Genomic DNA, 13,525 nt, shown 5'->3' with positions numbered 1-13,525 from the left:
ATCAATGTACATATATGTCACTGTATACAGTCCTGAGATTAATTTTCCTTGTTCCACTGTCAATGCTGGCTGTAACTGTCTACTGCCGGCATTGACAGCAGAACGAAGAAATACAATAGAATCAATAAAAAAACACACAAAACAAAGTCTGGCTAATAACAAATGTGCAAAAGAAGACAAACTGTGCAAATATTTAAAAAGTAATAATTAATAAATAAATAATACTGAGAACATGAGTTGTTGAATTCTTGAAGGTGAGTCCATAGGGTGTGGAATTAGTTCGGTGTTGAGGTGGGTGAAGTTATCCACACTGATTCAGGAGCCTGATGGTTGAAGGGTAATAGCTGTTCATGAACATGGTAGTGTATGGCCAAAGGCTCCTGTACCTCCTTCCCGATGACAGCCTGGCCTAGATGGTGAGGGGTCCTTGATGTTTGATGCTGCTTTCCTGCGGCAGTGCTCCTTATAGATGTGCTCATTGCTGAGGAGGGCTTTTTCTGTGATGGTCTGGGCTGTGCCTACCACTTTCCTGCCACTGTCTGTAAGCAGTTTGTACGTTCTCCCCGTGACCTCGTGGGTTCCCTCCCACAGTCCAAAGGTGTACTGGATGGTAGGTGAATTGGTTATGTAATTTTTCCAGTGATTAGGCTAGGATTAAATTGGGGGATTGCTGAGCAGCATGGCTTGAATAGCCAGTATGGCCAATTCTGTGCTCTATTTAGTAAATGAATAAATAAATTTTGGTAGGCTTTTCCATTCTTGGGCATTGGTGTTTCCATATCAGGGTGTGATGCAACCAGTCTCCATTGTGCGTCTGTAGAAGCTTGTCAAGTTTTAGGTGACTTCTTTGAAACATGTATTTAGTTCTATAAAAAATAATCACCTTCATATATGGACTGTAACTCTTAAAGGTCTGCAACTGAGCATTGTCAGTGGAAGTTGCCATTTGGGATGAATTCACTTTGAGAATCTGGCTAAATTCATTGCTGGCTTGGCTTCTAGTGCATAACATTTAGTACAAAAGACCAAGAGCTTCAGTTTACATTGAATATAGCTGATGCATAAAATTTTGTACTTAGTTTGTATGCTGCCTTTTAGTAAAATTCATCAAGAAAATTAATTCAGAATCTATACCCCACTATTTAGAGCAAGGAGCTAAGGCATTTGACCTAAGTGCTGCATCCACCCAGCACCCTACATATAATCTTTTTAGGATAACCTTCTATTCTTTTAACCTTGATATGTTTTCCTTTGTTTGTTGAAGGTAGTGGAGCAAAAACACGACATATTCTCTTTTTGATGGAAGGACCACACTGTGAGTTGCCATATACAGTACTGTGGTTATTTGTGTACAGGTCACGTACCAAGGCTTCAGTAAAACCAACAGCCCGAAGATTTTCCAGTTCAGAAATTATGGGTTACAAAACTGCCTATTTTTATTCTGCAGTGCAGTGTCTTAGCAGTGCAAAGCCTGAATGAATGTTGAATGTAGATTCAATAGAAAGCTAAGTAGGGAACAAACTAAATTCCAGAAGGAAATTATTGTAGGGTAATTGTTTACAATGACACAAGACATTTTGCTAATGCCGGAAATCCTGAGGAACACACGCAAAATTCTGGAGGAACTCAGCAGGCCAAGCAGCATCTGTCGAGAGGAATAAATAGTCGATGTTTCAGGCCACGGCCCTTCATCAAGACTAGGTAAAAGGGAAAAGAAGACAGAACATGAGTACATCTTGTCCCAGGAGCAGTACAGCCACTGAATATTTACTTCCCTTTCTGTCACACACTGATTCTCTATTTCTTAGAGAAAAAAATACTTTTTCATCTCTTAGTGGGGAAGCTCTTAATTATAACTTTCAAAATGTACTGAATTGTTATTCAGTGTATTTCTACTTATATGTTGGCCTTTTTACCATTGCTTAATGCCATAGTCAAAACAAATGTGACACCCCTTATTAAAGAAATCAATGAATCCAAAAATAATTGTTTACTTAAGAATTTTCATTGTTGAAGAGGAGCCAAGCCAGATGATATTTTAAATAAAGGCCACATCAGGTAAATTTCAGCTGAATATGGATATTTTCTAGTGATTGGCACTAAAATGTCTTATTTTTTAAAGGAAACATTGTTTATGTTGTTTTGATGTCTGTAGCTTAATATCAAAAAGTGTGATGTTTTACTGGAATATATATTTGTAGTGTGCACTGTCAATTGTAATCATAGAGCATCAAGGCCATCACTCAAATCACAGCTTGTGATATATCAGGATAATCTCTTAGATACTGAGGGAGATTAAATTACGCAAACACAAGGAAATCTGCAGATGCTGGAATTTCAAGCAACACACATAAAAGTTGCTGCCTGGCCTGCTGCGTTCACCAGCAACTTTTATGTGTGTTGCTTGAGATTAAATTGCCAATGTGTTTCATTAAGCAGTTGTTTTAAAGAGCGAGAGAGGATTTATCTTCTTTGTACCATTGACCAGGCAAACAAACCAGTTCCACCCTATTTGACACTGAGAGTGGAACAATGTGTACATTAGGAGAGATAAGTATAATTGTTTAAGGGAGTGCAGAGCCAATATTACATTAGCCATGTATAATACAGCTCTTCTTCAATAATGAAAAATGGAGGAAGCTGTCCAATATAATGTCCAGACTTGTGAGTACTTTACCACAAAGTCTTCCAGGTACGTAGATCAACAGAGATCTAGTTTAAGAGATAAGATTAAAGATTAGTTTTATTTTTAAACAAAGCACACAGTGAAATGTGTTGTTTGCGTTAAGTCAAATGAGTGAGGATTATGCTGGGCAGCCTGCAAGTGTTGCCACGCTTTCGGTGCCAACGTAACATGCCCACAACTTAATAACCCTAACTTCAATGTCTTTGTAATGTGGGAGGAAACCAGAGCATTTGGAGGAAGCCTTTACAGTCGCAGGGAGACTGTACAAACTCCTTAGAGACAGCAGCGGGAATCGAACCCTCATCTTACCCCTGGCTGCTGTAAAGTATTGTGTTAACTGCTATGCTACTATTCTGCCCATTGTTGCAGTTCTCTCTGTGCAAGTTACCCATTCCTGATGTTCTTGTATAGGTTAGTTGAGCAAACCTGTTTCATGGTCTTAGTAAGATTGAGCCTGTCATTCTGGACACATTGCTCGTTCAGACCTTATGTGATCAATGGCTGAGTCGCCACTGCCTTCTGGCACAACTGGTGTTGGTCTGATATATGCTCTAATTCTCAATGGTGACAGATTCTTGACACAGCTATGGTGACAGTGTAACACACATTCACTGAGTTTATCTTTGTTTATGAGTTGTGCAGATCAAGACATTGCTTGCGTCGAAAAAAAGCTTTTGTGATCCTGTCATCTCATCTGCTTACTAAACTACACCCACATACTATTATGACAGTGTTCTGGTCTACCACAATGAAAACCACCTCTTACGTACTTTGATATCAAAATGAACTAGCAGTGAAGTCACACACCAAGGCAGCATTACAAATTTATTAAATAGTGTTTCTTATCCATTTTACAGCTAGTTATTTTATTATTTGCACAATCTGTCTTCTTTTGCCCATTGGGTGTTTGTGTTTTGTTTATGTAACATTTTTTCCAAAAATTCTATTGAATTTACTTTTCTGCAAGTAAATTAATGTCAACATAATATATGGTGACATATACGTATTTTGATAATAAATTTCCATTGACTTGTTTGGACTTTGAGCTGTCATATCACAGTCATTTTGGATAATATCAGTGTTTCAGTCATTAATTCTATTGTCCTGGTCATTGACTCCTCTACCAATTTGTAAACTGAGATATCTATAAAAAACTAAACTAAGGCAGCAGATGAGTTTTCCATTCATCCTTTTTCAGCTTCATTGAAAATAAGCACATGGACATTCATTTTGCAAAGGACAAGGTGGTTCTAGATCCACTGCCACCTCCCAGGGGCTTCTGTGTTGTCTTCTATGTAGAGTGTAGGTGATAATATTGGTTTTAACTGCACAACATCAAAATTGATGGCTTACTTCAGGAGCACATTACACAATTGTTTGCAATTTCAGTAGTTGCCTTTGTACCAGCATCTTGTTACAGATATATCTAACAATTGTTTCATTAATCTGACAGCTAAATGCTGTAAACAGACTGACCTCTGATTTGATTGGTCCTTCAAATCTGCGGGCTACTATTATGTGCTAACAGCGTTAAGATGTTTTCAGATGATTCTCCCTGCTCTTGATTGTAAAAAGTATCTGCAGTTAATTGCTTTACTGATAGATAGTTTGCCATGTGTTTTTAGTGCATCTTATACATTCTCTGGGGTTTTATCTGAAAGATTTGTGCTATGATGCAATTCTTTATCCTTGTGACTATTAGAATATTGGTGAGTAATCAGTAACATAGTGTTTTATTAATTGAAAGGAACTTGTAAAGAAAAAGAGAGCATTTCGTACCTTCTGTCTGAAATGTTTTTTTCATTTATTTCGAGATACAGTATGGGAACAGGCCTTTCTGGTCAAAGAGCCCATGGCACCCAATTATCACCCATGTGACCAATTAACATACTAACCCGTATGTCTTTGGAATGTGGGAGGAAACCAGAGCACCCGGAGAAAATCCACACAGATCACAGGGAGAATGTGGTGGGAATTGCACCCAGTCTGCTGGCACTGTAATAGCATTAAGCTAACTGCTACATCAGCAATAGCATAAAATGCTGGAAAAGTTGTGACAAAATGTCTCGTAACTGCAACGTTAACACTGTTTCTCGTTTCACACATATTGCCTGACCTGCACCTTCTGTTTTTATTTCAGATTTCCAGCACTACAGGTTTTTGCTTTTCGTTCTTTTTCGCCTGTCGTTTCCCAACATAGTCAGACCTATAAATAAAGTTTCCTCTTCACTATATTTATTCTGTAGATGAAAATTACTTGCCTGGAATTCAAGTGGCTTGGGATTTTTACTTGTTCTGCAATATATTTAAGCTAGTAAGGCATTTTAGAGCATAAAATAGAAGCAGGCATTGGCTTGTTCTGTTACTCAATAAGATATGACCTCGGGGCCTCATTCCTTTGCCACATATAAACCCTTCATAACCAAAACTCTTTAGTTCCTTGTCTCGAATATACTTCATCACTGAGTCTCTACAGCCCACTTGGGTAGAGAATTCCAAACATTCACTTCTCTCATTCCTCAAAAACCACTCCTGAGAAGTTGGACCCTGTTCTAAACATCCCAGACTGGGAAACTTTTCAACATCTGTCAGGATCAGGATCAGAATCAGTCAAACCCGTGAGGAATCCGTACAGTTGTATGATATTATCTCTCATTCTGCTAAACGCAAGTGAGTTTAAACGCAGTTTGCTAAGACTTCCTCAAATTCCAGACATCAAAATGGTAAAGATTTATTTTAATAATTCTGCTGCAAATCTGTCTTTCTTTACGTAGGCACGCCAGATATACAGTCAGTGGCACTTATTTAAGTACAGGAGGTATACCTAATAAAGTGGCAACTGAGTGCATGTTTGTGGTCTTCCGCTGCTCTAGTCCACTCACTTCTAGGTTCAACATGTTGTGCATTCAGAGATGTTGCTCTCCACATCACTGTTGGAGCACATTGTTATTTGAGTTACTGTCACTCTTTTCTCATCTTGAACCAGTTTGGCCATTCTCCTCTGATCTCTCTGATTAACAAGGCATTTTCTCCCACAGTACTGCTGTTCACTGAATGTTTTTTTTTGTTTCTTGCACTATTCTCTGTAAACTCTAGAGAAGTTGTGCGTGAGATCAGCAGTATCTGAGCTAGTCAAACCACCTGTCTGGCACCAACAGTTATTCCATGGTCACAGTCACTTAAATCACATTTCTTCCCCATTCTGGTGTTTGTGTGAACAACAGCTGAACCTCTTGACCGTGTCTGTATGCTCTTATGCCTCGAGTTGCTGATTAGATATTTATATTAACAAACAGGTAGACAGGTATACTGAATAAAGTGGCCACTGAGTGTATGTAGGAAAATACAAATGCAGTCTTGCCAGGGCCCTGTATAATTTCAGTAATACATCTTACTTCCATTCATATCTTGTTGCAATAAAAGTCAATTTACAATTTGTTCTCCGATTACTTTTTGCAGTTTAACACAGTGATTTGTGTAGAAGATTTGTGTATGCATCACAGTAGTATAGTAGTTAGGATAACACTTTTACCATACAGACAACCTGAGTTCAATTCCCATCGCTGCCTGGAAGGAATTTATTTGTTCCCCTTATAACTGTGTGTGTTTCCTCTGGGTGCTCCAGTTTTCCTCCTACAATCCAAAGACGTACAGCTTGGTAGGTTAATTGGTTATTGTAAATTGTCTCATGATTGGGCTAGGATTAAATCGGGGGATTGCTGGGTGGTTCAAAGGGCCAGAAGGATCTATTCATGATGTATCTCAATTGAAAAAACATGCATGTTCATCTGATCTTTAACACTTTTAAACTTTGTGATATTCAAAAAATACTCCTCTGCTTTTCTGTCAAAATAAATAACCTCACTTTATTCCATCTGCTATGACCTCACCTATATTCACTCAGCTTATTTACATCGCCTTGAATTCATATCACAAGCCACACTGTCATGAACCTTTCAATTACCAGCAAACCTGGATATGCTCTCCTCATCTAAGTCATTGATGTAGATGGTGAACAGCACTGATATGTGTGGCATTCTGCCAGTCACAGCCTTCCAACCTGTAAATGACCTGTTAATGTTCCTGTTTTCCGTTTTCTTAAAAAGAGCTTGCAGGGGAAGAAAATATTTCTTTTCTGTGTTGACAGACAGTAAAGCAAACCTGCACATTTATGTAAGATGAAGGGCAACTGTTGCACAGTTATTAAATGAGTATACAGATATTTCAGAGAAATAAATATTTCACTTTTGGGTACAACTGTACCCCAGTTTTAACGTTTCCTTTTGTTTTAGTGCAGCAAGTTGAGGATAATATGGTGGGAAGTAGTGGAGGGGCGTATCCACCCACATTCTGAAGACTTAAGATTTAGTAAAGTGACTTAGGGTTAGTAAATTGTGAGCGTGGTATTTTGGCACCAAATGTGTGGCAATACTTGTGGGCTTGCCACCAGCACATCTTTGGACTGCGTTGGTCTTGGACACAATGACGCATTTCAAATCAACTCAAAAATCAAATCAAGTTTAATTATCATTCAACCATACATGGATGCAGCTGAACGAAACTGCATTCCTTTGAGGCCAAGATGCAAAATACACACAGTACTTTCAAGCAATGCACACAAAATGCTGGAGGAGCTCAGCAGGCCAGGCAGCATCAATGGAAATGAGTACAGTCGACATTTCAGGCCAGGAACCTTCGGCAGGACTGAAGAAAAAAAGATGGAAAGTCAGAATCAATCTTTTTTGTGATTAGAGTACTTTCAAAATAGCGAATAAAAAAAAACATATATAGTCCAAGACACTGTGCATTGAATGTTTCAATGTTTTGATGTACACATGACAAATGAAGCTAATCTTTTCCTTTATCCATACAATTTAAGCATTTTTCCTGATCCTTGCATTGATGCTGACTGCTGTGTCAGATGCATGCAGCAAACAATACCCGTGCAAATTATTAGCTGTACATTCAGTCTGGGACACTTATTGTGGATGTAAATCTGCAGCTATGAAAGGATAACAGTGGCCTGTGACAGCAAGAAGCAATATGCACCCTTTGTGAATTGAATCTGTGCTTGAATGAATTGGAGAATAGCCAAACATCGAAGAAAACCTCCACAACAGAAGAGTATATCTGCATCAGCAATCAGAAGCAAACTAGATATAACTTGTGTGAACTTTTTGTGCTTCTGTTTAACAGATCTTGGGATGTTGGGTAGGGATGGTGAGGGTTGTTTAGTAATGGGTTGAGCTGGCTATGGAAAGTATGGTTGGAAAATGGGAGTGGTCATTTCAGATCATCATTGCCCACTATTGCTAACTTTATCACAGTGCTTTGCAAACTGCCAGTGATCTACAGGAACTCAGACCTAATTCTGGGTATCTGCTGACTGATAATGAAGGATGCATGTCCTAATGTACTTTGCTGGGAATCCAAACAACCACACAACACAATGCTAAATCAGTATTCTACACTGCATTTAAAGTCTATCTGTATATTTAAAAATTAAATCTGAAGTCTCCTTTGTTTAGTCATTTGTATTGCAGTACTTGACTGAAGTATTTGTAGCAAAATAGATTAGATTGTGAGGACACACAGTCCTCTTTTGTTGTCATTTAGTAATGCATGCATTAAGAAATGATACAATGTTCCTCCAGAATGATATCACAGAAACACAAGACAAACCAAGACCAAAAAAAACTGACAAAAACCAAATAATTATAACATATAGTTACAACAGTGCAAAGCAATACCGTAATTTGATAAAGAACAGACCATGGGCATGGTAAAAATAAAAGATGTTCTCAATTGAAAACAATCTTGCAGTTCTTGCGCAACAATATCTGCTGGAAGAACTCAGCGGCTCGAGCAGTATCTGTGGTAGGAAAGGAATTGTTGATGCTTCGCATCAAAACCTTGTCTGAGTATTAAGAGTGGAAGCGCAAAATGGCTAGCATAAAGAGGGGGAGAGGCATGGTGAGAAAGGAGCACAAAATGACTGCTGGACTGAGGAGGGGCATGAGGTGACTGCTGGTGATGTCAGATAGTGGGGGGCAGGGGTGATGTTGGGAGACGATGCAGGTGAAAGACAGTTGGAGGCGAACAGAGTGAGGAAAAATATTGAGAGGCAGACAAAGCAAAGTGGTAGGGGGAAGGCGAGTGTGAAGCTGGGAGACAGCTTCAGGAGGGAAACAAGCAGGAACGCAAAGTGCTGGGCTCTGAGAAGTAGAGGAGGTGAAAATAGGAACTGTTAGGAGTGAGGTGTATGGCAGATGGAGCCAGAAGGAGAAGTGGGAGACAGGAGGCACGTGTAGGTGAACTGTGTGTGTGTTGTCGGCAAATAGAACGAGGAAGGAGGGGAGGGTGAAGATGGGTGGAGAGGGGCTGGAGGGGGATGAGAGAAAGAGGACAAAAATGAGAGGACTCCAAGGTAGAATATACGATATTGTTCCTTTAAGTTGCACTACAGTTCTTGTATCATCTGTCAACTGAATGGTGAACTCAGTTGACATGTCTAATAAGGTATTTACCTGGGCTCCTAACTTTCCTACCCTGATAAATCACGGGATGATTTCTTTTGGTGACAGCATGAATTGTGAAATCAGCAGGATTTGTCGTGGCCATTTTCTTCATTATGCTAGTGGTTGTAGGTCGATAATGTCAACCTCCCAATACAACCTGCTTCTCAAAAGCAGATCCAATTGGAGTTTGGATGTAGGAGTGAGGAAGAGTGTGGGGGAGGTCACACGGTCTCCTCCTCATCTCAGGACTTAAAATTAGTGTTATTGAAGCTTTACAACAGTCTTGCTCTGCAATGAGTACCACCACTCCACACATATTGCGATGGAAAGGGTTATCCGCTATTGGTCTGCTTCAATTGCTCTTTTATGATTTCATCTTCTCAGAGCTCAGAAGGGATACAGGGAAAACTGGTGGAGGAATGGGTTGGCTTGGTGAGCCAACATCAACTGGATGGGCCAAATGATCCCCTTCAATGTCACAAGGAAATATGGAAGATCTTCTGGTATGTAGCAGGCATTGGGGTGACATTGTGAAGCTCAGCTGTAAATATTTGAAGGCTATCATCTGAGTCTGTTTCTGGGCTGGTCTTGTAGGAAATAGTGTACAGTATAATGCTTTTCTTCAAATTCGTAATAAGCGTACCTGTCTATTGCTGATAAAAATAATATATAAAGCATAGAGACCCAGAAATTCTTGTATGTTTTATTTCATGTTTTTGCCTGCTATCCTAAGGAATTTAAAACTTTTTAAAGATAGTCTTTATTTGACAGATGTACATTGCCGTTTCTGTCAAATCAAATCAAGGGTTTTGCTGGGCAGCCTGCAATTATCACCACAGTTCTGGCGCCAACATAGCATGTCCATAATTCACTATTGCTAACACCATTGGAAAGTGAGAGGAAACTAGAGTATGCAGGGGAAACCCTCGTTGTCACAGGGAGAACGTACAAACTCCTTACAGGTAACAGTGGGTATCGAACACTGATTTACGGCTGGTACATTGTAAAGTGTTACGTTGACAGCTACGCTACTGTTTGGTCCTAATCAAAACTCATATTTATAATTGCGAAAGGATCTTTACTGTTCAGTTTTTTTTTGCAGCAGTAAATTTGTTCAGGATTGATCTTTGTTATTCAATTTGAAATAATGTTGTACCCAGACACTGCAGATTAGTCAACACTTACTGCCTCCTGTTTAGTTTAATCTGATTCATTTCACAGTGTTACAGCACAGAACCTGGACCTTTGGCCCAACTTGTCCATGCCAAGTTGCCCTCCTGAGCTAGTCCCATCTTCCTGCATTTGATCCATATCTGAAGGTCTCTCCAAGTACCTATCAAATTTTCTATTCAAGTACCTATCTAAATGTCTTTTAACAGAATCTACACAAGTTAGTTTACAACATACCAACATGTCTTAAAAGACATTCGACAAGTTTTGATATCACTTGCATGTGTATGGCAACAAGCAGTACAGACTATAGACCAGGCATCCTGAAGCAACCCTTCACTGGTAAGGCTTGATTCAAAGGGGTTTCACTTGATCTTCCCCTTGGTTGAACATAGAACATAGAATAGTACAGCACAGTATAGGCCCTTCAGCCCACAATGTTGTGTTGACCCTTAAACCCTGTGGTATCTAGTGCATTGTATCTGACATAAATCCTTAAAATGTCTGCAATTGCAGAATATCTTGTGATTAAAATTTCTACCTTCTGCTTTTACCCCATATTCCATTGATCACATACCTTTCCGGACCTCTCACCTTCCCCCACTAATAGATGCTGGTCAATTTGCATTCTCTCTTCCAAACTTACCTGCTACTGCTCAGGATTTCAGGTTTTGTGCCCTTGTTCCCAATGATCCTTAATGTCATCAATTATAACTTTTGTTCTCTCTGAACTGCAGCCTTCCCTCCTGTAGCCCTTATCTCTCAAACTACCTCACTTCCTCTGTCAGCTTTGTAATAGTGGGTAATGGAATTTTGCTGTGACGTTCTAATAAGAGGAAGTGCAAAATTCAAGGTTCAAAGTAAATTTATTTTCAAAGTCTGCACGTCACCAGCATTTACAGGAAAATAAAGAAATACACTAGAATTTATGAAAAACTATATTTAGCAAAGAATGATAAACAACCGATGTGCCAAAGAAGACAAATTGTGCAAATAATAACAAAAGTAAATAAATAATACTGAGTTGTAGAGTCCTTGAAAGTGAGTCTATATAAAATTATCTACACTGATTCAGGAGCCTGATGTTGTTGGGTTCCTGAACCTGGTGATATGGGACCTAAGGCTTCTGAACCTCCCGCCCAATGGTAGTAGCAAGAAGAGAGCATGGCCAGGATGATGGGCAGGGGTTTCCATCCTGGAGCCCACAGACCCCTCAATTAATGGTAAGGATCCATGGCGTAAATAAGGTTGGGAACCCATGATGATGAGGGTCTTTGATGATGGATGCAGCTTTCTTGTGGTAGCATTCCTTGTAAATGTGCTCCATAATGGGCAAAATTAGTTTCCTCTCATCTCCCCCAATTTACCAACCCCTTTCCCCCCACAGAATCACATGTTCAACATGTAGTTTTAGCTAGAAATCAATTGCTAGGCCAGAGCTCTTTACTGGACTGCTGTTCTTTTTAACTGTGTGGAGCTGTCATGACCATACATAAAATACGTTTAATAAAGGTGGCACTTACATCGATCACTTATAGCAATGACATATTCCACTGTGAAAGTTGGATGTACTGAGCGCAGCAGGGCGAAATTGACAAGAAAGTCTCTCTCTCTCTGTATCTTGTTTTACTGCGGTTGGCATCCAGGAGAAAGTCTCTCTGTTGAGTCTATCTCTTAAATACCAATCCATTCAATGATTGCTTATTAACTTCTTTGATTGAATCTGAGCTGGAAAGTTGCTGCAGTGAATTTTTTTTCTTTTAAATGCATTTAGGCTCAAAGAAGACACAATAGGTAATTGGAATGAAGTAACGCTGTGTACAGCAAAGCATCAGGTGCTATTTGTAATTTTTTTATTACCTCATGGAAGTGTTTCAAATAGTTGGAGGCATAGATAGAGTCATAGAGTTATACAACACTGAAATAGGCTCTTTGGCCCACCTGGTCTATGCTGACCAAGTGCCCGTCCAAACTGGTCCCATTTGCCTGTGTTTGACCCATATCCTTCTAAATCTTTGCTATCCATGTACCTGCCCAGCTATTAAGAGCTGATCTTATACCTGCCTCAACCAATTTCTTTAGCTGCTCATACCATATATGTACCACCTCTGTGTTTAAAACAAAAATCTGCCCCTCAAGTCCCTATTAAATCTTTCCCCCCACACCTTAACTCTATGCCCTCTAGTTCTTGCTTTCCCATTCGTGGGGATAAAGACAATGCATTCACCCTATCTCTGCCCTTTATGATTTTATTCACCCCTCTAAGATCACCTCTCAGTCTCATAGACTCCAAGGATTAAAGTTCTAGTGTGTCCAACGTCTCCTTGTTACTCGGTTCCAGAAATAATTTTTGTAAATCTTTTTGCACTCTTTTCAGTTTAATAACACCTTCCATCTAGCAGGGTCACTAAAACTGAACATAATACTCCAAGTACGGCTATGTTGGAATCCTGTACAATCTCATCATGAGCTCCCAACTTCGATACTCATTGACTTGACAGCATAACAAAAGCCGTTGTCACCTCCCTGTCTACCTGTGATGTCACTTTCAGAGAATCATGCACCTGAGCTTGAAGCTCTCTGATCTACAACACTCACCCTCCATGTCTCTACTGTTTACTGTGAGAGTCCTGCCTTGATTTGATTTTCCAAAATACAACACCTAGCGCTTATCTGAATTAAACTTCATTTGCAGTTCCTCGGCCCACTTACCCAGCTGATCAAGATCCCACATTAGTTCTTGATAACTTTCTTCACTGTCTTTGACACTGCTTATTCTGGTGTCCTTTGTTGACAGTCAGAATCTTTTTCCATGGTAGGTGTTATTTATTTAATATTTCAATAATATTTGAGTAATCTTGTAAATATATTGCTTGATTAAGCATTCTTGTTTGTATAAATAACTCATTACAGATTAAATGTAAAAGTACATGAATTGCACATGTTATCATGCTACTACATGATGCATGCTCACTTAAAGTAAACTCGAAGTTAGACCCACATCTCCATCTCCCATGTCTTCCTTTGAAGCTAAACAAAAATAACAATGGTGACAAAGTATTTTTAAAACGAATCCAAGATGGCTGTCAACGTGTTGACGCACAGTGAGATGTTTGAACTAAAAGAAATGGAGCCGAGAACGTGCAGCGAC

At 39.4% G+C, this 13,525-nt stretch overlaps 1 protein-coding gene across 8 annotated transcripts in view; it reads left to right on the top strand.

The window, feature by feature from the left end:
* Positions 1-13,525, top strand: part of LOC140185698 (cGMP-dependent protein kinase 1) — an 815,177-nt gene that overhangs the window by 427,585 nt on the left and 374,067 nt on the right. Inside the window, exon 1 of one of the 8 annotated variants that reach the window (XM_072239240.1) lies at positions 2,631-2,692. The exons of the other annotated variants lie outside the window; for them this stretch is intronic. Coding sequence (XP_072095341.1) covers positions 2,653-2,692 — 40 coding nt within the window. The 5' untranslated portion in view covers positions 2,631-2,652. Of the gene's footprint in view, positions 1-2,630; positions 2,693-13,525 lie in introns of those variants that run through there. 8 annotated transcript variants of the gene reach the window in all.

The sequence above is a fragment of the Mobula birostris genome, chromosome 21 (assembly GCF_030028105.1).
Source record: "Mobula birostris isolate sMobBir1 chromosome 21, sMobBir1.hap1, whole genome shotgun sequence".
Lineage (NCBI taxonomy): Eukaryota > Metazoa > Chordata > Chondrichthyes > Myliobatiformes > Myliobatidae > Mobula > Mobula birostris.
The sequence above is the reverse complement of the archived record's forward strand: the minus strand, read 5'-3'. Positions and strand labels throughout refer to the sequence as shown.